Source organism: Zootoca vivipara, chromosome 8, assembly GCF_965207765.1.
Source record: "Zootoca vivipara chromosome 8, rZooViv2.hap1.1, whole genome shotgun sequence".
In the NCBI taxonomy this organism is placed as follows: Eukaryota; Metazoa; Chordata; class Lepidosauria; order Squamata; family Lacertidae; genus Zootoca; species Zootoca vivipara.
The window spans coordinates 80,964,075-80,985,344 of record NC_142591.1 but is presented as its reverse complement, the minus strand read 5'-3'; the positions used below and the strand labels follow the sequence as shown (position 1 = coordinate 80,985,344).

The 21,270-nt window shown below is 44.1% G+C and overlaps 1 protein-coding gene across 2 annotated transcripts in view; it reads left to right on the top strand.

The window, feature by feature from the left end:
- COL22A1 (collagen type XXII alpha 1 chain) overlaps positions 1-21,270 on the top strand; it is a 180,488-nt gene that overhangs the window by 130,425 nt on the left and 28,793 nt on the right. For both annotated transcript variants that reach the window (XM_060277589.2, XM_060277590.2), the window contains exons 32-44: positions 593-634; positions 2,107-2,139; positions 4,677-4,730; positions 5,865-5,918; positions 7,941-7,994; positions 9,340-9,393; positions 10,125-10,178; positions 10,620-10,724; positions 12,788-12,832; positions 12,940-13,017; positions 15,662-15,697; positions 17,922-17,975; positions 19,893-19,937. In XM_060277589.2, the coding sequence (XP_060133572.1) occupies positions 593-634; positions 2,107-2,139; positions 4,677-4,730; positions 5,865-5,918; positions 7,941-7,994; positions 9,340-9,393; positions 10,125-10,178; positions 10,620-10,724; positions 12,788-12,832; positions 12,940-13,017; positions 15,662-15,697; positions 17,922-17,975; positions 19,893-19,937 (708 nt within the window). The remainder of the gene's footprint in view (positions 1-592; positions 635-2,106; positions 2,140-4,676; positions 4,731-5,864; positions 5,919-7,940; positions 7,995-9,339; positions 9,394-10,124; positions 10,179-10,619; positions 10,725-12,787; positions 12,833-12,939; positions 13,018-15,661; positions 15,698-17,921; positions 17,976-19,892; positions 19,938-21,270) is intronic.

Sequence of the window (21,270 nt, the reverse complement as noted above, 5' to 3'; positions counted from 1 at the left end):
CTCAAAAGAACAGAAAATGTGGGACATTCCGGAATCAAATAAGAAACTAGGACAGCTTCTCTAAATCAGGGACGTCCCTGGAAAATAGGGACACTTGGAGAGTCTGATCTTCAAAGGACATTTCCCCGGCTCCCTCACACACAAAAAGGACTTAAAAGCATTGGGTAAAATTCTAAGAAATTAACCCAGCATTACAAAAACAAAGCTGAATAACATAATAAAAGGGCAGAAATAAATGCTTACTCCGCCTTCTTAAAGATATTCCATGTTTGGGCCCTTAGGTCCTCCTTGGGATGGAGAACTCTTTAAGATGAAGGTAGGGGAGCTTTCAGTCTTGGCCCTACCGTGATCCTAATCCAAACTGGAGGAGGGACTGGCTCTTTGCTCCAGGAAAAAACCAAAAACTTCAATTTTCACCTATTATTTTTTTCAAAACCATGCCGTGATTTGATTAACACCATATCTACTTTGACCCTAAACTGAACGAACATCCTCTCTGATGAGCTGGTTTGGAGTGGTCATGTCCCACAGGTATGGATTTTGAGCTGTGTGTTCCTACTTTTATGCCCTAAACACCTGCTTACTTTTCTAGGGAGATGTCGGTCCTGCTGGTCCCCCAGGCTTACCAGGGACAGTAAGTAGCACTTTATTTTGAGAGCCCAGCAATGGCAATGAAGTGGGCCGTAAAAGGAATTAGTATAGTAACTTTTTTGGCAGTTTGGAGAGGGACTGCTACCTTGTAAGAAACATGCAGTATTTTTTTTGTGCTGCGGTCTCTGGAAGCAGTGCTGCTGAGGGACTGCCTAAGCGTTTTTATCTCAGCTCGATCACGGAGATAACTGCAGGAGCTGTCGATGGTTGTCCTCTGAGTTGGAGAGGCGCATTTGACATCAAAAAGGAACAAAGCTTCCAATGTAGAATACTCTGCCAGCAGACACCTTCCGAATTCAACCTTTAAATGCTTGCTGAATTTTTTTTTCTGTTCCACCAGGTATATGCAGGCAATTTAGAATATATATTTCCATGGTGATCTGTGACTTTAAAAATGTATATGTTTTTATTATACGGTGGTAACTTGGTTTACGAACTTAATCCATTCCGGAAGTCTTAAACCAAAACCGCTCTTAAGCCGAGGCGCGCTTTCCCTAATTAGGCCTCCCACCACCGGTGCCCTTCCACCTTTCGGCTTCCGTTCATTGTTGTTGTTGTTGTTTAGTCGTTTAGTCGTGTCCGACTCTTCGTGACCCCATGGACCATAGCACGCCAGGCACTCCTGTCTTCCACTGCCTCCCACAGTTTGGTCAAACTCATGTTCGTAGCTTCGAGAACACTGTCCAACCATCTCGTCCTCTGTCGTCCCCTTCTCCTAGTGCCCTCCATCTTTCCCAACATCAGGGTCTTTTCCAGGGAGTCTTCTCTTCTCATGAGGTGGCCAAAGGATTGGAGCCTCAGCTTCACGATCTGTCCTTCCAGGGAGCACTCATGGCTGATTTCCTTCAGACTGGATAGGTTTGATCTTCTTGCAGTCCATGGGACTCTCAAGAGTCTCCTCCAGCACCATAATTCAAAAGCATCAATTCTTCGGCAACCAGCCTTCTTTATGGTCCAGCTCTCACTTCCATACATCACTACTGGGAAAACCATAGCTTTAACCATACGGACCTTTGTCGGCAAGGTGATGTCTCTGCTTTTTAAGATGCTGTCTAGGTTTGTCATTGCTTTTCTCCCAAGAGAAAAGTTCCGTTCTTAGACAGAGGTAAAGATCGCAAAGCAGGACACCACTTCTGGTTTTGCGGAGTTCGTAAACTGAATAGTTCGTAAACAGGGCTGTTCTTAAACCGAGGTACCATTGTACATAGGAATTATTGTAATCCACTTTGATAGTTTTAATGATTGAAGCATTTTAAATAATTGTAATAACAAAGGTGCACGCTGATGCACAAAATCCTTACTTTGTGCTATTTTCTTGAACCGTGGAATGATTTCCAAAGTTAGCAGAGATCACGAATCATTATCCATTTGTTACCATCAAAATGTAAGCATTGTTACATATATATTTTTTCTTTTTACAAAAATCTCCTTTTGTTTTCTTTGTTCTTTTTCTAGACTTCCCTGTTTACTCCGCATCCCAGTCGCCCTGTAAGTGTCACGCCTGATTCTTCTGCCTTGTCGCTCTGATAAATTAAAGCCATTTTGCTGTTAAGGACAGGCTGCTACACAAAACATCAAAAATGCGGGTTTATACGACTTGCAAAGAGCATCTGCTGAAGGGCGGGTGGGTAGTCTGGACAAGGACTGCTGCAGGAAAGGAGGGGGGTTTAACTCTTTCCATCCCTGCCACAGTCCTGGCAGAAATTGCACTGGCACAGCTCGCATTTTCCCCTGAAAAGAACCTGCAGTTGGTGTTAGTTGCTTTCTTTTTCAGTGCAGTGAAGATCTTTGTTGAGATTGCAACAGGGATGGTGGGAGTTAAACCAAGGGTGAAGAATCTCAGGCCAGGGTGTGCAAATACAGCTCTATAGAGTTCTTTACCCACCCTCAGGACTTGATCAAGGCCGTGATCCAGGTTGTGGGCGGCGCTGTGGTCTAAACCACTGAGCCTCTTGGGCTTGCCGATCGGAAGGTCGGCAGTTCGAATCCCTGTGACTGAGTGAGCTCCCGTTGCTCTGTCCCAGCTCCTGCCAACCTAGCACTTTGAAAGCACGCCAGTGCAAGTAGATAAATAGGTACTGCTGTGGCGGGAAGGTAAACAGCATTTCCCTCTGGTTTCTGTCATGCGCCAGAAGCAGTTTAGTCCTGCTGGCAACATGACCCGGAAAGCTGTCTGTGGACAAACGCTGGTTCCCTTGGCATGAAAGCGCCACAACCCCATAGTTGCCTTTGACTGGACTTAACTGTCCAGGGGTCCTTTACCTTTAGAAGAAGAGTTTGGATTTGATATCCCACTTTATTACTACCCGAAGGAGTCTCAAAGCGGCTAACAATCTCCTTTCCCTTCCTCCCCCACAACAGACACTCTGTGAGGTGGGTGGGGCTGAGAGACTTCAGAGAAGTGTGACTAGCCCAAGGTCACCCAGCAGCTGCATGTGGAGGAGCGGGGAAGTGAATCTGTTTCCCCAGATTACGAGTCTACCGCTCTTAACCACTACACCACACTGGCTCTCATGCCATGCCTTCCACAATTTGAATTCACTACCCCCCCCCCCCAATCCTTGATCACCTTTGATCATCTTGGTCGCCCTCCTTTGCACACATTCCAGCTTGTCACCATCCTTTTTAAATTGTGGTACCCAGAATTCTAAGTGTTGCCTGACAGATGCAGAATAGAGTGGTACTATTACTTTCCTTGATCTGGACCAGGCACCCCCAAACTTCGCCCCTCCAGATGTTTTGGACTACAATCCCCATCATCCCTGACCACTGGTCCTGTTAGCTAGGGATCATGGGAGTTGTAGTCTCAAAACATCTGGAGGGCCGCAGTTTGGGGATGCCTGATCTGGACACTATACTTCTTTTGCTGCACTCAAACAGCCGGAGGGAACCAGGTTCGCAAAGGTTTCTATGAAGGTTTGGCTTTGTACTGTGGTTGGCAAGCCTACTTATTTCCGGTGTTTGGGTCTTTGTTTCTCTTTTAGCAAATTGAAGCTGTGTCTTTTCCGCAGCTCTTTTCAACCCACCTGGAAACACAGATCAAACTGTGCAATCAAACAACAAAAAGGATAGAATATCAAACAAGCTTCCGGAGATTAATTGGCAGCCTGCGTTTCCATGGCGACAGTGGCCGGCATTTGCAGTTATTAAATAATATCCTTCCCTTTAATTTAATTAACCCTCAGCAATGCACTTGGAACAATTTGGTTGTTTAAGATGGGGTTGCAAGCTTGGAATGACTTTATTAATATTTTCCCAAATGAGCAATTTGAATCAGTAAACTGAAGAGAGAAGTTCATTATCAGAGTCCCATGTTCTGCACTGTCATCTTTCTTTCATCCACTAGGAGGCAGCAGAGAGTTTTCATGCAGAACTGATGCTCTCTTCAAATCTAATGCTCATACCTGCCTTAGGCTTCAGTCCTATCAATCAGCATAGGAATATAGAGAACTGCCCTGTTCTGAGTCAGACCATTGGTCCTCCAGATCTTCAGTCCACAGACCTTCTCTGCCTATAGATACCAGGGATTGAACCGGGGACCTTCTGAATGCAAAGCAGAGATGTGATTACCATTGAGCTGTGGCTGGTGATGGGAGAAAGATTCAGTTCAGTTGACATTTAAATACAAACTTGCCTGACTTGCAGTTCTGAAACAATACGAGAACCAAAACAAAGCCATCACTCAGAATTCACACTTCTCTGAATTTTGCAATTTCTCCAGCCAAGTACCATGTACAAGAATGCATATATTAAATTAAAGGTTGCATGGAAAAGAAGCAGAAATAAACACATAACATAATATAAAAAAACACACAGCATTATAGTGCAATTGCTTTGCAAAAAAAGGTGCACATTGGTAGAAAATAAATGCACTAAGATACTGATGAATTTTCACGAGCGCTTGCCACACAGAAGTTGCATCACTGTGCTGCACATGGAAGGTGGACCATTGTGCACAAAGGGATTTGCACCCCCAGCTCTCTGTGTGTGGGCCTCACAAACACGCTTGTGCTTTTTGTTCCCAGGGAGAACAAGGGCTACCAGGTGAAAAAGGGGACCGTGGAGAAAGAGGTGAACCCGTAAGCACATTGTAATCTTCTCGCTTTGCTTGCTATAAGTACATCAAAAGGGTGAAGAGAGCTGTTTCTGTTGTGGGGCATGCTACAAATGTTTGTTCAGTGGAGGGAAAACCCGGGAGTCACCTGAACAGAAGGACTGATAGGATGTGACTTTTGTAGGCATCTCCCTCCCTCCTTCTGACTCATTATGCAAGTTATCGATTTGACATTATCCTCGTGATTATGGGAGCTGTGTATCTGTATGTCTACTAAAAGCTGCAAAATGTATGCAGGTGCATATTGCTTGTTGTATCAACTTTAAATTTGCATATGAAATTTCTAGTCCTCATGAGGTCTGTATACAACATCAGGTAGCTGGGAGAAAGGGGCAGCTTCATGGGCAGGTTTTCCATCTCCCATTTTTATTATTATTATCAATTTCCTGCCCCTCTCATTGTTCCTTGATAACTAGCCTCTATTACCTCCTTTTTTTCTATGTTCCTCTTCCCAGTCCCAGCTAAGAAATGACTGATTAATTCACACTGTGGATGGAGGAGGCATCGGTTTGGTTTCCTTTTTTTTTTTTTTTTGCAGCAAACCTTCAAAACATTCCTGAACATGCTCACAGATGGGAACACGTCCCAGACATATTATGCACTTTTCTGGATTCTGTAATGAAGTTTCTCTGCGCAGAAAAATATGTATCTTACATAAAATGTGTTCATGGTGCATATTTTGCAGACGAATGCATTGAAAAACCTTACATAAAAATGGGCTTTTGTGTTTACAAAAATGCATGCAAACTGATCAAAATGCATGCAATTTCAACGTGGACTTTTTGGGCAGACCTACAACCGAGCGCCGGGACAAAATTAGGCTGCTCAGTCCATCCCTGTGTGCAACTCTATATGTTGGAATCCTAATGAATTACTGAGGTTTAAAATGCAATTAGGAAGAATGAGGCCTTTATGTTTTTTTTTCTAACTTGATTTGTGGCATTTAAAAAAGAGGAGGCTACTGTTTGAACTCTGTATGGTTTCCATGGGCCTAACATGATACTTAATTTCCCTTGAGAAAAATCACATATATAACCAGGAACATTTATGTTTTTTTTTAATGTTTTTTTTTTTTACCTTTCTCCTTTCCTTCCAACAGGGAGAACGTGGCATTCCTGGTAAAGTGGGGCTACAGGGACCTGCAGGGCCACCGGTAAGCCAGAAAAGCTGGATCTGATTAATTAGTAGCAAACCAACTCATGTGTGGATGTTGTAATTCTGCTTCTTTTGATTTTTTTGGTCAGAGCAGTGCTGGTTCCAGGCTATTTTGCACTCAGCAAGGCTAACTGGTTGTGCCCACTCCCATTATTTCATTTTTCTTTTTTCCCCTTTTCCTTTTGCTAATTTCAATTTTCAATTTTCAGTAGCACCTACCTGTAACGATATGAGAGGTTATTCTTTTGTTCCATTGCTTTTTCCCAAGAAAAGCTGCAGTTTACTGTTGATGTAGGACAAACATCAGAAGGGTCTTTGAAGGGACATTCAAAATCCTAGTGTTAGACCTTCAGCTACTAAGGCCACCAGGCACTGGGATATCCAGAACTCATTCTTTCCTAGCCTGCCACCTGGGATCCCTATAACTCTGTTCATTTCAGTGTGCAAAATGCTTGCTAATTATCCCACTGAGGAATGGCTCTCCTGCTACCCTTCCAGGTGAAGTATGTTCACATACCTGTGATAATCTGTGGCTCAGGTATCATGAGCGGGAGGAAGCAGGAGGAACAGAATTCTGTGCTGGGGAAAGTAGGCAATCAAAGGATTTGTAGGAATCAATGCAATCCCCAAGTATCTGATGAAGTGTGCATGCACACGAAAGCTCATACCAAAATAAAAACTTAGTTGGTCTTTAAGGTGCTACTGAAGGAATTTTTTTTTCAATTTTCAAAAGCAGGTGTCTTCTATATTAAAAAGAAAGAAAGCACAACACTTGAAACTGCCGGAAAATGCAGGAATAAGTAACATGGCTATTTTTGATCTTTCTCAACTACAGCAGAAAACGTTTTAGCACACAAACCATTTTGAATAACCTTGCGAATTTTGATGTTAAAACTTTAATCTCTTGAAAGTTTTCATTTCAGGCACATCAAAATCTCGCTTTGCATGCCATTTCCTTTGCAATTGCCCCCAATTCCTTCAGGTCAAGTTCTGGTGCTTGGGCATAATCAGTTGATATAGTTGCCAAGCCAACTAAGTCTCTTTTGCAGGGTTGTTGAGCATTTGTAAGTTTTTTATAAGTTTGAGCTTTGGGAAACTGTATTCACCTGTTGCCACTGACATTGGAAGTGTGGGGAACATCCTTAGAACAAAAACAAAACAAAAACAAAAACATTAGCTACATTATCCAGGAGTTTTTGTTCTAGTATGAAGAGAACTACTCATTGTGGCATTTTCACAGCCCAGATCTTCAGCATCAATATCTTTGTTGCCATTGTGCGCCAATGGTTTTTTTCGAATTCTTGCAGCCTTAATCATGTCTTCAGTAGATCTTTGGGTTGAAACCGTATATATTACACAGAAAGTCAAAAGGGGAATTACTGTATTTTGTTGTGGCTGCTGGAATCTCTCTTTCGCAGATTGTACTTTGAATTTCTGCTTTGAATCTTGTGGTGGTGCTTCTTGGGCCTGAAAAATTCCATCCCTTTCTCAAAGCTTGGTAGCGTTTCCAGCTCATTTACACTCTCAGTAGCACATATCAAAACTTGTTTTCAACCCTCACCGCACCTGAAGCCCACAAGGTAGTGGTTATTGGTCACTTGGAATTGGCTCGCAGCTGAATTTAAATCAGCTATCTTGTTTTGATATGGTGAGTTTCCCCATTCAATGAGAGAGGGAGGAGGGAGACACGGTTGACGTGGAATTGGGCAAGCCAATTCTGTTACTGACAGTCGTTAAAAGCTTGTTGAATCTGGCATCCATAGAGGGGGACCTTATTCCTCAGGCACCGATGATGAGGCCTTAATCAGCTGTCTTGTGCAGCTCAGTTAGATGATCAGGGTTTATTATCTTTCCCATGAATGGAAATGGAAACTATGTCCTTTGTTAGGGGAGCAGGTCTAGCAGCTGCCTTAGCACCTGCTTTCTGAGCTGGCTGCTTTTGTTCCGCCTGGCTCTCTGAACATCCAGCAATTTGGTCCCTTCTCCCATCAGACTGAACCCTTGTTTTCTTTATCTGTAGGGTATGAAGGGGCAGGAAGGGGCACCAGGAGGCCCTGGAGTGCCAGGAGAGATGGTAAGTATTTGCTCTGCTTTAGAAACTCTTTTTCCTAGATAGCCAGAAGAGAGTTAGAAATTAATCTGTTACATATGCAACTTCCCTTGAGACACACTGATGGGGGTTAGGTGGGGTTGAGTCATCCAAACAGTAGGAGTCACCGTGCTCCAAATTCAAAACATGCATCCCCACTCAAATGAAATTCAGTTTTCAGGCAGTTCAAGCAAGTGTTTCCCCTGCAGAAAAGTTGATGGGTCCAGTCTAGTGGGGACGTCCTGACCAAATAAGCAGGATCAGGGTCCAGCTTCCATTCGGATCCTGAAATAAGCAGGATCAGGGTCCAGCTTCCATTCGGACGCAGGTGACACTGTAAACCACTGAGCCTCTTGGGCTTGCCAATCAGAAGGTTGGCAGTTCAAATCCATGCAACGAGGTGAGCTCCCATTGCTCTGTCCCAGATACTGCCAACCTTGCAGTTTGAAAGCATACCAGTGCAAGTAGATAAATAGCTACTGCTGTGGTGGGAAGGTAAAAGGCATTTCCGTGCTCTCTGGTTTTTGTCACGGTGTTCCATTGTACCAGAAGTGGTTTAGTCCTGCTGGTCACATGACCCAGAAAGCTGTGGACAAACGCCAGCTCCCTTGGCCTGAAAGTGAGATGAGCGCTGCAACCCCATAGTCGCCGTTGACTGGACTTAACTGTCCAGGGGTCGTTTACCTTACCTTTTTTAAAACCCTGCTTCCATTCTTTTCATGGGAGCTCATCCCAGGGAAGTGTATGCTGGATTAGACGATGGGCCAATTCATATCATTTTGACATGGTGAAATCCCATCAAGTCGACTTTCTCCCAAGCTGAAGCAGTGCGCTATTGTGCATGATATCTAAATGGCTTGGGATCTGGGTACCTTAAGGACTTCCTTCTTCCGTATAATCCTTCCTTCATGCTCCATTCAATGTCTAAAGCCTTCCTCGGCCTTAATGAAGTGTGCCAGGATACTGCTTGAAGCAGGGCCTCTTCTGTGGCAGCCCCTAGTATGTGGAATGTCTAAGTACCAAGGCATTCAGGAACCAAGCTATGACTCTACTGTAATGGCAAATGCTTTCCCTGTATGTCTCACTCCACCCCACCCCACCCCCCAGACTAGAGCTGGTCCAAAATGTTGTCCCTCATCAAAGATGAACTTTTCTTTTCTTTTTGAAAATCAAATCTTTCCCCAGTCTACATTTTCAGTGTGTTTTCAATGCCTTTTCTATATGTAGAAAATTCATTCCAAATAGCAAGTGCACTTTATATTGAACCTGGCAATAGGACTCATTTTATACCAAATTTGGATTATAAATATTTTTTTTCTTATTTCAAAAGGGTGCTCCTGGACCTGCAGGACCCCCAGGGTCACGAGGCTTGCCTGGAAATGTGGTACGTGTTAGTCATAAGCATCAGCTATGGGTATATCCTGAATAGCAAGGTGATTTGGATCATGATTAGGGATGAGGGGAAGATTCAGTTCAGGTGGCATTTAAAGGCAAATCTCCCTCATTTGCACTTCATAGAATCATGGAACTGTGGTGTTGGAAAGGGACCCCAGGGGTCATGTAGTCCAACCCCCTGCAATGCAGGAAACAATGTGTGAACCGAAACACATCCATCCTTCAAAAACTGCACTTCTTCAGATTTTGCAATACTCCAGCCAAGTAATGTGTACAAGAATGTCCATAAAATGTTGAAACTAAAAATAAAATAAAATATATTTATATGCTGCCCATCTGACTGGGTTACCCTAGCCACTCTGGGCAGCTTCCGACAAATCAAAATACAGTAAGACATCAAACATTAAAAACTTCCCTATATATTACTGAAGATATGGTAGCATACAAAATGTGGTATATTAGAGGAAATTGCTTAGCAAAAAGATGTGTATTAGGAGAAATCCATATTAAAATGGTAATGAATTTTATAAGGACTAAAAAAAACTAACTTAGGTAGACGTGTGGCGAACCAAATTTAAAATGGGAGAAAGCAAGACCGCATTCACACCATTTAGTTAAAGCAATATCATACTACATGAATTCTCTCAATGATTTCCTGTATATCTTCCTACCATCCCTTTCTGCAGAAGTCTAACTGGTTCAGTTTATTTTTCTCTACAGGGTGTACCCGGAGATCCTGGCCGACCTGGAAATGATGGCCCCAAAGGAGAAAAGGTACAAAACTGCTTTCTTGAAAATATGCCCGTCCAAAGAGACTCTCTTTCTCTTGCATAGAAAAAGACCACGTTTGGTTTACTTACAAATTCTCCAAATGTCAGATTCATGTGTTTTTTCCATACAGCATTCAGAAAATGCTGCACAGGCAGTAAAACTTAGTTTCCTTCCAAAGTGGTGAAAGTTGCTATGTTATTGGTAAAGGAACTCAAGAAAGGCTTGTGAAAGCCATGCAGTCTGAGCTTGGAGCAACCAGCTGAGGCTTCTTTACATGCTGAGCTTCTCAGGTAGACTGAAAGCAGAACAAATGCTGGATTACCTAGTCCCTCCCCAAGCTGAGCTAAGCCTGGCAGGACAGTTTACTCTATGGTTTTAACCCCTTCATGCATTAAGCACATTGGTGATAGGATGCTGGTTATCCCACAATCATATCTTTTGCAGGGAGATCCTGGAAAAGAAGGGAAGCCAGGAGCACCTGGGCCTACAGGTGAGCCAGGAGGTGTTGGAGAACCTGGATTACCCGGCAAGGGTCGAGATGGAGAAAGAGTAAGTCTCATTTGTAAACTACATGCACAACCAAGTAGTTAACAATTTAAGACTGAGTGAATGTCTCTTGCTCATTTTTCTTCTTCTTCTGTCGATTGTCATCCTTTTCTTCTGCTTAGTATTCTATACCTTGCCTTTAGGAGGAACTGGGAAAGTTTCAAAAATCAATTTGGAAATAGGTACACGTATAGTTTTCTGCAATTTTCAGTTTGCATCTCTCTCTTTTTGAAAGCACGTTATGAAACAGTACAAAAAATAAACACTGTTGATAAGTATTGTGAAATGCCCTCAACATTCCTGTTTGCACAGTGATTGAATCAATGCACATATATGCTTGTGCACACTACTAACCTCTGAGGTAGGGGGCTGGGAAGCCTGTGGGTGTGCAGATGTTGTTTGACAGCAATTCTCCTCAGGCCCATTGCCAGGTGGTCAGGAATGGTAGGAGCTGTAGTCCAACATTTTCTTTTTCTTTTGTATCATACCTGCCAAGTTCCTGCCTGAAAAATAAGGGAACGGACCGGAAGTAGCAGACCGGAAGTAGCGCTGCCGCCATTTTGGCACTGGGCAGAGCATGCTCAGAAGCGACTTTTGATGCTGCTCTGCCCTGTTCCAAAATGGCCGCCGCACCAGAAGTCGCGCTGCAGCCATTTTGGAACTGGGCAGAGCAGCATCAAAAGTCGCTTCTGAGCATGCTCCGCCCAGTTCCAAAATGGCCGCCACACCAGACTAAACCGGGAAAATACAAAAAAATCCATTTTTTTGGCTGGGAACAGCTGGAAAAACGGGGTTTTTCCGGGGAATACAGGAGACTTGGCAGCCATGTTTTGTATGTGTGATTCCATAAGGAAAGCAGAAAAGAGCTGCGTGAACTGCAGTCTAGCAGATGTCCAAACTTAAATATGGGGAAATGACAGATTGCCAACTAAGTACTTTGTGCAAAATAAGGTAATTCATGATGGAGTTGACTCTGCAGTGAGATCAACTGCATTCAATGGGGCTTACTCTCCAGTATGTGTGCATAGGATTGCAGCCTTTAGAAACCAGTCTGAAATTTGGCAGGAGAGGATTTATTAAATGTCTCTATCCTCAAAACTGTGTAGCTTTATAGTAGGATAATCAAAAGAAGCAGAGAAAGGCTACCTGCTCACAATTGCTAAAAGGAGCCTTGAGCAGTTGAGGGACCAGAAACCTTGGATGTGCGACAACAAACTTTCTGCCTCCTTTCCCAAAGAGGTCAGGCAATTCCTTCCTTGGTACAGTAAAGTGCACTTGAATAATTCATGGCTTTTCCAGGCCATTGCTTGTTGTGTCCTTCAAAATAACAAATAAAATCAAGTGGCACAACAGAAAAGCTTTCATTAGCAAGTCCTGCTTGGTTCCCAACAGTGATTGAGCAAAATGACAAAATATCTCCAACTTGGGGCCTCTTGATCTCCCATCTTCCCTGACCATTGGTCATCCTGTCTGGGTCTGATGGGAACTGCAATTGGAAACATCTAGAGCACCAAGTTGGGAAGTCCAGTATATAGTCTTTGTCAAGCAAATTTGTGTCTTAATTTGCAACTACTTGCAAGTGACAGAGCTAAGAGTTTCCTGGGCGAAGACCTCCACACCTGAAAATTCTGTTTCTTTTATAATATACCAGGACATCTGATACTCTGAATTGCTCCCCCTAAGCAATATCAGCTTTTTTCTGATACTAGTTCTCCATCTTTCTCACCCACAAAGTCCTCTAATTTTTTTGCTCACATATGAATCTTGTGATCCTCTCTCACTTGAGTAATAACATTTTAAGGCAATTCTACTGTGCTGTTGCAGTGTACTTCTGCATCCGACTATTTAGCCATCCCTCATCTACATTTTGGGTTCTGGGTATAGAATAAATATAATTATCATTATATAATCACCAGGGAACATAACTGAGTTTTGCTATCTCCAAAAAGAACAATGTGATGTTTGTGGGTGCCATTTTCCTTTTCTGAAGACCAGGAACTGGTTTCTTAGACTTTTCCATCTTTCTCAGTTGGTGACATTTACTTTATAGTTCCATCTATTTCTAGGGAGAAAGAGGACAACCGGGTTTGCCTGGACCCTTTGGGCAGAAGGTGGGTGCTTTATCTTGTCATTCTGTTGCATTTGATCATCACAATAGTGTTAGATCTTCCCAAATGGAGATTCTTGAAGCCTAACTCTTATATTTTCTCTCTCATAGGGAGATCGAGGGACTCCTGGAGTTCCAGGTCAGCCAGGAGACAGGGGGGCACCAGGCATCGGACTTTCTGGACCACCAGTAAGTACCAAGCATGCAGCCCTCTGGCCTATGATGCAACACAATATAATAATAATGATAATTATTTATACCCCGCCCATCTGGTTGAGTCTCCCCAGCCACTCTGGGCGGCTCCCAATCGAATATTAAAACAATACAGCATTAATACACAAGCATTGTCAATGGCTCCTTGGGCTATAGGAGTTGTATGATCTGAGCCACCTGCCAGAGGTGGTTTTAAGGTGTTCCAGCCAGTGTGGCGGGACTGGGCACTGCACTGCAGAGGGTGTGGGAATGTTCAGGGAGGCAGGAGAGGATATATTGTTTGATGATATCCTTCCTAACTCGTGTCAGCAAGTTCTATATCTTAAAAGGGTAAATGTAAAGGAGCCCCTGACCATCAGGTCCAGTCGTGTCCGACTCTGGGGTTGCGGCGCTCATCTCGCTCTATAGGCTGAGCGAGCCGGCGTTTGTCCGCAGACAGCTTCCGGGTCATGTGGCCAGCATGACAAAGCTGTTTCTGGCGACCCAGAGCAGCGCATGAAAACGCCGTTTACCTTCCCGTCGGAGCGGTCCCTATTTATCTACTTGCACTTTTATGTGCTTTTGAACTGCTAGGTGGGCAGGAGCTGGGACCGAGCAACAGCACCCCGATGCAGGGATTCGAACCACCGACCTTCTGATCAGCAAGCCCTAGACTCTGTGGTTTAACCCACAGCGCCACCTGGGTCCCTGTTCTATATCTTAGCAGAGTTTAAACATTCCCCTTTAAACACACAGTGTTTTGATTGTTGCAGGCTCGTCGGAGCCTCTCCATATAAGATTCCTGGTAAGATCCCTTCTTGTCCCTCTTAAAAAGAATAGACACGGCAATCTTATTGAATTCTATATAAAAGTAATTTACTCACATTCATTCAGTTCACAGTTGGATGCCTGAAGGCAGACGGATTGCCAAAAGTATATATATACACACATGTGAAACTATCCCATAAGGGAGTTAGTCCCAAGTCACTTCTGCTAACACGTAGAAAAACAAAATGGAGAAGAGAGAGCAAAAGAAGGAGGTGTGCTCCCTACCTAGATTAGGCCACACCCATATCTAGTCACATGCAGCGGACGTTTTGTCCCAGCTCAGGAGGAAACAGGAAGTTTTCTCCTGGCTGGTACAAAGCATCGCCTACCATGTCCATTCTAGGAATGTTGTACTTGACTGCTATGTGTTTCACATCCCACAGAGGGCAGGTAAAGGTAAAGGACCCCTGGACGGTTAAGTCCAGTCAAAGATGATTATGGAGTTGCGGTGCTCATCTTGCTTTCAGGCCAAGGGAGCCGGCGTTCGTCCACAGACAACTTTCCGAGTCAGGTGGCCAGCATGACGAAACCACTTCTTGCGCAACAAAACACCATGACAAAAGCCAGAGTGCACGGAAACACTGTTTACCTTCCTGCCACAGTAGTACCTATTTATCTACTTGCGCTGGCGTGCTTTTGAACTGCTAGATTGGCAGGCTGTGGTCTAAACCAGTGGTCCTCAACCTTGGGCCTCCATATGTTTTAAGACTACAATTCCCATCATCCCTGACCACTGATCCTGCTCGCTAGGGATCATGGGAGTTGTCGGCCAAAAACATCTGGAGGCCCAAGGTTGAGGACCACTGGTCTAAACCACTGAGGCTCTTGGGCTTGCCGATCGGAAGTGAGCTCCTACAGAGGGCACCACAACAATGATGTAGAATGGATCAGGAGAGCTGAGGGGCACCAAATTTGAGTGTCGCACAGGGCACCGCTGAAATTAGAGAGCCCAAAGTCTGCCTCTGCACCAGCAGTTGATGCAGAGCTGGCGGAAGCACCTAGCATTGCTACGCAGCTGTTGGCATCCCAAAAGCTTTGTTCTCCCCATCTCTATTTTGTCATCACAACATCCCTGCACAGTGGATTAGGCTGAGAGTTTGTGTCTGGTCCAAAGGTCACTCAATCAGTTTCATGACTGAGTGGAGATTTGAACCCTGGCCTTCAAGGTCTTAACCCAACACTGCTCCATTGCAATGTCTCCACTCGGAGGGATTAAGTAAAACGGGTTTTCTTAACATAAGAATATGATAAAAATAAAAGGAAATGATAGTGGCAGCTTTTGTTTTTAAACCTCAATTTGTCCTTTTAAAAGACTCAAGGAACTATTACAGGAGGTAATCTGATTATGTGTTTGCAGGTATGATCTTAAAAGGGAACACCATCTGCTAAATAATAGTGTAGGAAAATCTGGATGGTTAATATTATGTTCAAGTTAACCAAATTAATTATGTTGTGTTTTTTTAAAAAAATATAATGTTATGCTTATTTTTTATTCTATACCTTCAGTGCATTCAGAACCTCAGGATGATTTGCAACAAAACAAGCAAACATAACCAAGTGCAAGATTAAAGATTAACAGAATAAAATACACTTTTACAGAATAAAATAGTCAAAATTCGCACACGATGAGTAGGCTGAGATTGGTTAAGATCAGTCCTCCTGTGACTAATTTTCTGAGTGATGGAGTGGGGGTGGAAATAGCTCCCCTTTTTTTTGAATGACAGCTAATGTGATCAAAACTCACAGTGCCTTTCTTTCTTTCTTTCTTTCTTTCTTTCTTTCTTTCTTTCTTTCTTTCTTGTGTTTTTTTCAGGGCCCCTCAGGACCACCTGGAGATAAAGGCCCATCGGTACAGTATGTCTTTCTAAGTATGCACAGGTTGTGGTGTTGATAGGAAGGAAGGAAGGAAGGAAGGAAGGAAGGAAGGAAGGAAGGAAGGAAGGAAGGAAGGAAGATGGTGTCATAGAATCGTAGAACTGTAGAGTTGGAAGGGACCCCACAGATCATCTAGTCCAGGGGTCCCAAAACTAAGGCCTGGGGGCCGGATGTGCCCCAATCGCCTTCTAAATCCGGCCCGCGGACAGTCCGGGAATCAGCATGTTTTTACATGAGTAGAATGTGTCCTTTTATTTAAAATGCATCTCTGGGTTATTTGTGGGGCCTGCCTGGTGTTTTTACATGAGTAGAATGTGTCATTTTATTTAAAATGCATCTCTGGGTTATTTGTGGGGCCTGCCTAGTGTTTTTACATGAGTAGAATGTGTCCTTTTATTTAAAATACATCTTTGGGTTATTTGTGGGGCCTGCCTGGTGTTTTTACATGAGTAGAATGTGTCCTTTTATTTAAAATGCATCTCTGGGTTATTTGTGGGGCATAGGAATTCATTCATATATATTTTTTAAAAAATATAGCCCGGCCCCCCACAAGGTCTGAGGGAAAGTGGGCTGGCCCGCTGCTGAAAAAGTTTGCTGACTCCTGATCTAGTCCAACCCGGACCCCCTGTGATGCAGGAATCTCAGCTAGAGCATCCATGACAGATGACCACCCAACCTTTGCTGAAAAACCTCCAAGGAAGGAGAGCCCACATCCTCCCTGCATTGAGCAGGCAGTTGGATGAGATTAACATCCAGAATCCCTTCCAACTTTGAACTTCTATGAGTGGAATTCATTGTCATGCTTTTTGCAACCATTCTCTGTGTGCAAGCATTATGGTTTGGTGGATATAATGGTGCCCTCTCTCCTCCCCCTGTAGTCTGGGGGCTTTCCAGGGCCAATTCCAGGGGGTTGGGGAGGGAGGAGAAGGGAAGAAATAGCATTTGTGCAGGTAGAAGTCCTTGTACAGGGCTTCCTTTTTTAAGGCGAACCTTTCAATTCCATGTGATCAGCAGAAGAGAGAAAATGAATTATGTCATGTCAAGCACACACTGAAGATGAAGAGTTTATGTTACTTGAGGACGTGGTGCAGATTATAATCAGGAAATTATCTTGCAGCTGCCAGCTTGATCGAATTGCAATAACAAGTCTGAGTCGTCCTGCAGGAACAAAGCAATGGCAACCTCATTCATTCTGAGCCCAGTTATATGATCTTTACAGCTTCACAGTGAAGGAATAACTTTTGGCTCAGATTTGGGAAGGAGATAATCTCAAGGCACCCAAAGTGGAGACGACTTTATATTTCCAGGAATACTTCACAATTTTTTGCGGGGAGGGTGTCATTTGGCATGACATGGTGATAGTCATTCCCTCTTTAAGGGGCACAGGTGACACTGTGGTCTCAACCACTGAGCCTCTTGGCCTTGCCAATTTTAGTCATGACCCGGAAAGCTGTCTGTGGACAAACGCAGAGTTCCCTTGGCCTGAAAGCGAGATGAGTGCCACACCCCATAGTCGCTTTTGACTGGACTTAATCATCCAAGGGTCCTTTACCTTTTCTTTAAAAATAAAAATTAAAAAAATCCTCTTTTCAAGTAAGTATTTTTGTGACCCAGTCAGCATATTTCTGGAAATCCCTGAAGACAGAACTAATGTCATCCTAGAAAAAAATGGTGCCTGCTAGGGGCAGCCACCATCACCCCAAACTCACACCCTAGGATGCCCTGAAAGATTGCTATATCCAGGTCATCCGTAGGTGGGATGTTTGTCATCAGTCATAAGCAACCAATAGCAGTTTCAGGTCCTAAAACAATGGGGCAGGACTGGGAGAAAATTATCACTGCACCATTGCAGCCACAAATCCACATATGTGCTGATATGCAAGCCGTTCCCCAACAGTGGAACTAGGCTGCAGGCAGGTAAGTCTGTTATTTATTGGCAAATTGGCAACCGGTTATCTTGTGATAATTGTTCCTGAAATTAAATCTGTGAGTCGCCCTATGTAGGAAATGAACAATTGGGTGGCGGTGGGGTGTGTGTGTTTGTGTAGGAGATTGTATTTTATATTTAAAAATGTTTATTGGTATTTGATGCTTTCTTTTGTAAAGCTATTAAAAAATTAAAAACTCTTACTTTTTTTGGGGGGGGGAGTAAAATAGCACATTTGGAATTATTAATTTTATCCCCCTTTTTTTTCTAGGGTCCCCGAGGTTTGCCAGGCATCCAAGGTCAACCAGGGCCATCTGGTCAGGATGTAAGTAAATATATTGGTGTTTGGTATGCCTATGAGAAGGGCAGTAACTCAGTGGTAGATCACGTTTGCATGCAGAAGGGTCCCGATCCAATCTCTGGCATCTCCAGATATGGCTGAAAAGAGACTGCCCCCGCCCTGCATGAAACCCTGGATCGTTGCTGCCAAATCATTGCACACAACACTGAGCTGGGTGAAGCAATGGTCTGATTCAGTATAAGGCAGCTTCTTGCGTTTGTTGTTGTTGTTGTTGTTGTTGTTTAGTCGTTTAGCCGTGTCCGACTCTTTGTGACCCCATAGACCATAGCACGCCAGGCACTCCTGTCTTGCACTGCCTTCCGCAATTTGGTCAAACTCATGTTCGTAGCTTCGAGAACACTGTCCAACCATCTCGTCCTCTGCCGTCCCCTTCTCCTTGTGCCCTCTTTTTAAGGCGTCTTTTAATTTCGTGACTGCTGTCACCATCTGCAGTGATCAAGGAGCCCAAGAAAGTAAAATCTCTCACTGCCTCCATTTCTCCCCCTTTCCATTTGCCAGGAGGTGGTGGGACCAGTGGCCATGATCTTGGTTTTTTTTTATGTTGAGCTTCAGACCATATTTTGCGCTCTTCTCTTTCACCCTCATTAAAAGGTTCTTTAATTCCTCCTCACTTTCTGCCATCAAGGTTGTGTCATCTGCATATCTGAGGTTGTTGATATTTCTTCCGGCAATCTTAATTCCGGCTTGGGATTCATCTAGTCCAGCCTTTCGCATGATGAATTCTGCATATAAGTTAAATAAGCAGGGAGACAATATACAACCTTGTCGTACTCCTTTCCCAATTTTGAACCAAATTTCTTGCGTTTGTATGCTCCCTCAAAACATCTGCAAGGCAAGTTGGAGTAGAGAAGTGGTGGGCAGGAAAGGATGAAGCATTTCCTCCCCTTGCTGCTGTTTTACTTATCCCATAGGTTATTTCATTTTGTGTTCTGTACTCCCCTCCAACACACAAACACACACACATTGGTACTTGTGAAGGGGAAGGCCAGGTTATAAATGGTTAAGATAAAAAAAGTCAATATTTTCCCCTCCTCTGTGGACCCCAAGCTGCTTTTCTTTTTTTAAAAAAAGAAAGAAATGAAAGAAAGGGGCAAGCCTGTCTGTTTCTGATCTCCATCACTTCCACATGTAAATCTGCCTTGCCCCCCCCCCCTTCTATTGTAATCTTTGAGCCAAAAGAAACCTGCATAACAGAAAAAGGGGAGGGGTTTACAACTTGCCCGCTCCCTAAACTGGTATTTCTATCCAAACCATAGCTGCCAAGTTTTCCCTTTTCTCGCGAGGAAGCCAATTCAGCATAAGGGAAAATCCCTTTAAAAAAGGGATAACTTGGCAGCTATGATCCAAACATTAATTTTAAACATATTTTGATTGAACGGAAAACTTTGTAGGAAGGTTCAAGAAGTATGAAAAAGCTAGTGGACGGATCAGTTCCCACCTGCGCACGAATCCAGGCGATTTATGATCAGGACAATTTGTATCCGAATATGCAAATATTGAATTCATCAAGCATGTTTGTGTGGTGTGTTGTTAGCCCCCCCCCCACGATAAATGACCCTCATCTTTCTCTCCCCTCTCAAATTGCTTCTGATGTGGCTCTGGCTGCTTTGTGCTGCCTGGGAATGGCTCCTTCTTGTTTCAAGAAAGTGTCAAGAACATTTTCAGGGGACATATCTCATCCATACCTCATTTCCTCAGTGCTCTTGATCAACAGAGAGTTGCAGCTTTCTGGAGACTCATATGTATTCAGTTCCTCCACTGTAATGGGACTCAGCTATCTTTCAAGGAGGTGTGGCTAGAGTAGTCAGCTAGTATCATGGCGTGCATTTTGCAGAATAAGAATGTAAGAACCCTCACACTCCTTTTCTTCCTCACCTGTAGGGCCTACCAGGAAATCCAGGTGAAAGAGGTCCTCCAGGGAAACCGGTATGTCGTCAACCTCTCTAGCCCTTCCTCTTAATATTGGCACATTTTCATACCTATTTTGGGCCCAGAATCCTTTTTCTTCCCTGTTGGTTAATATAATAATTGATCAAAGAAATACATCACACTCCCAGCTACAAAAGGACTCCTGCTGCAGCGCCTAGAGCAGGCATCCCCAAACTGCGGCCCTCCAGATGTTTTGGCCTACAACTCCCATGATCCCTAACTAACAGGACCAGTGGTCAGGGATGATGGGAATTGTAGTCCAAAACATCTGGAGGGCCAGAGTTTGGTGATGCCTGGCCTAGAGGGTGGGGCTGGACTCATTTGGAACAAACTCTTGGGGAAGTGTGGGGTTGTTCCAATATTGCTTCCCTGTTCAAAGTGTCTAATGTGTTTTAAAATGTCCTTAAGCAGGTAGTGGCATTTTATGTTTTTCTTCTCCACCCCCCTTTTTTGCTCTGTTGGGGGCTGGTGGGTGGGGCGGATACCTGGTTGGGGGTTAATTTTAGTATAACTGTTTTTGTTTTTTATTGTTTTATTGGCTGTTGTATTGTTTCTGTTTCGTTTTCAAGGGGTGGGATCGGGGCTGTCTGGAGTGGGCCCCAGCCAACAGAATGGCTGGGGCAAGTTCCACACAGGGGTGGTGGTGCACTGGGACATCCGATCTCAGTGATCATGGGCAGGAGGAGGAGTTATGCTAAGACCAGACCATGTCAATCCCGAGGAGGCAGGCTTAATCATTGCCTGAAGACTATCCCTGCCTCCAGGTCTGGTCTTGACCAGATGGATACTGGAATCAACAAGGGAAACCCACATGACCTGAAGGTGTTGCCGTGCAATGCCAGGTCAATGATTCATAAGACCACTGCATCCATGACTTGATCAAGGATGGAGGACTTGACCTGGCATGTGTAACTTGGTTGGATGAAACAGATGGACCTGTCCTAGCTGCTGCTTGTCCATCAGGTTTCTCTTACACACAGCAACCCAGGTCATGTGGGCGGGGAGGGGGGTTGCAGTGATTTTTAGGAAGTCACTAGCTTGCATCAGGCGTCCTACTGGGAAGACCCAGTTCTCTGAGTGCATGTTCTAGAAGTTGGGCAATAGGGGCAGTACAGGATTCCTTTTGGTGTACCGACCTCCTTGCTGCACCAAGGATTCCGTGCCCAAGCTGCTTCAGGTCATGGTGGATGTTTTCCTGGAAACACCTAGTTTGGTTGTCCTAGGGGATTTTAATATCCATGCCGACATGACCTTACAAGGGGCCGTTCGAGACTTCATGGAAAGTATGGCCTCCATGGGGCTGTCCCTGAATAAGTTTGGCCCAATTCAT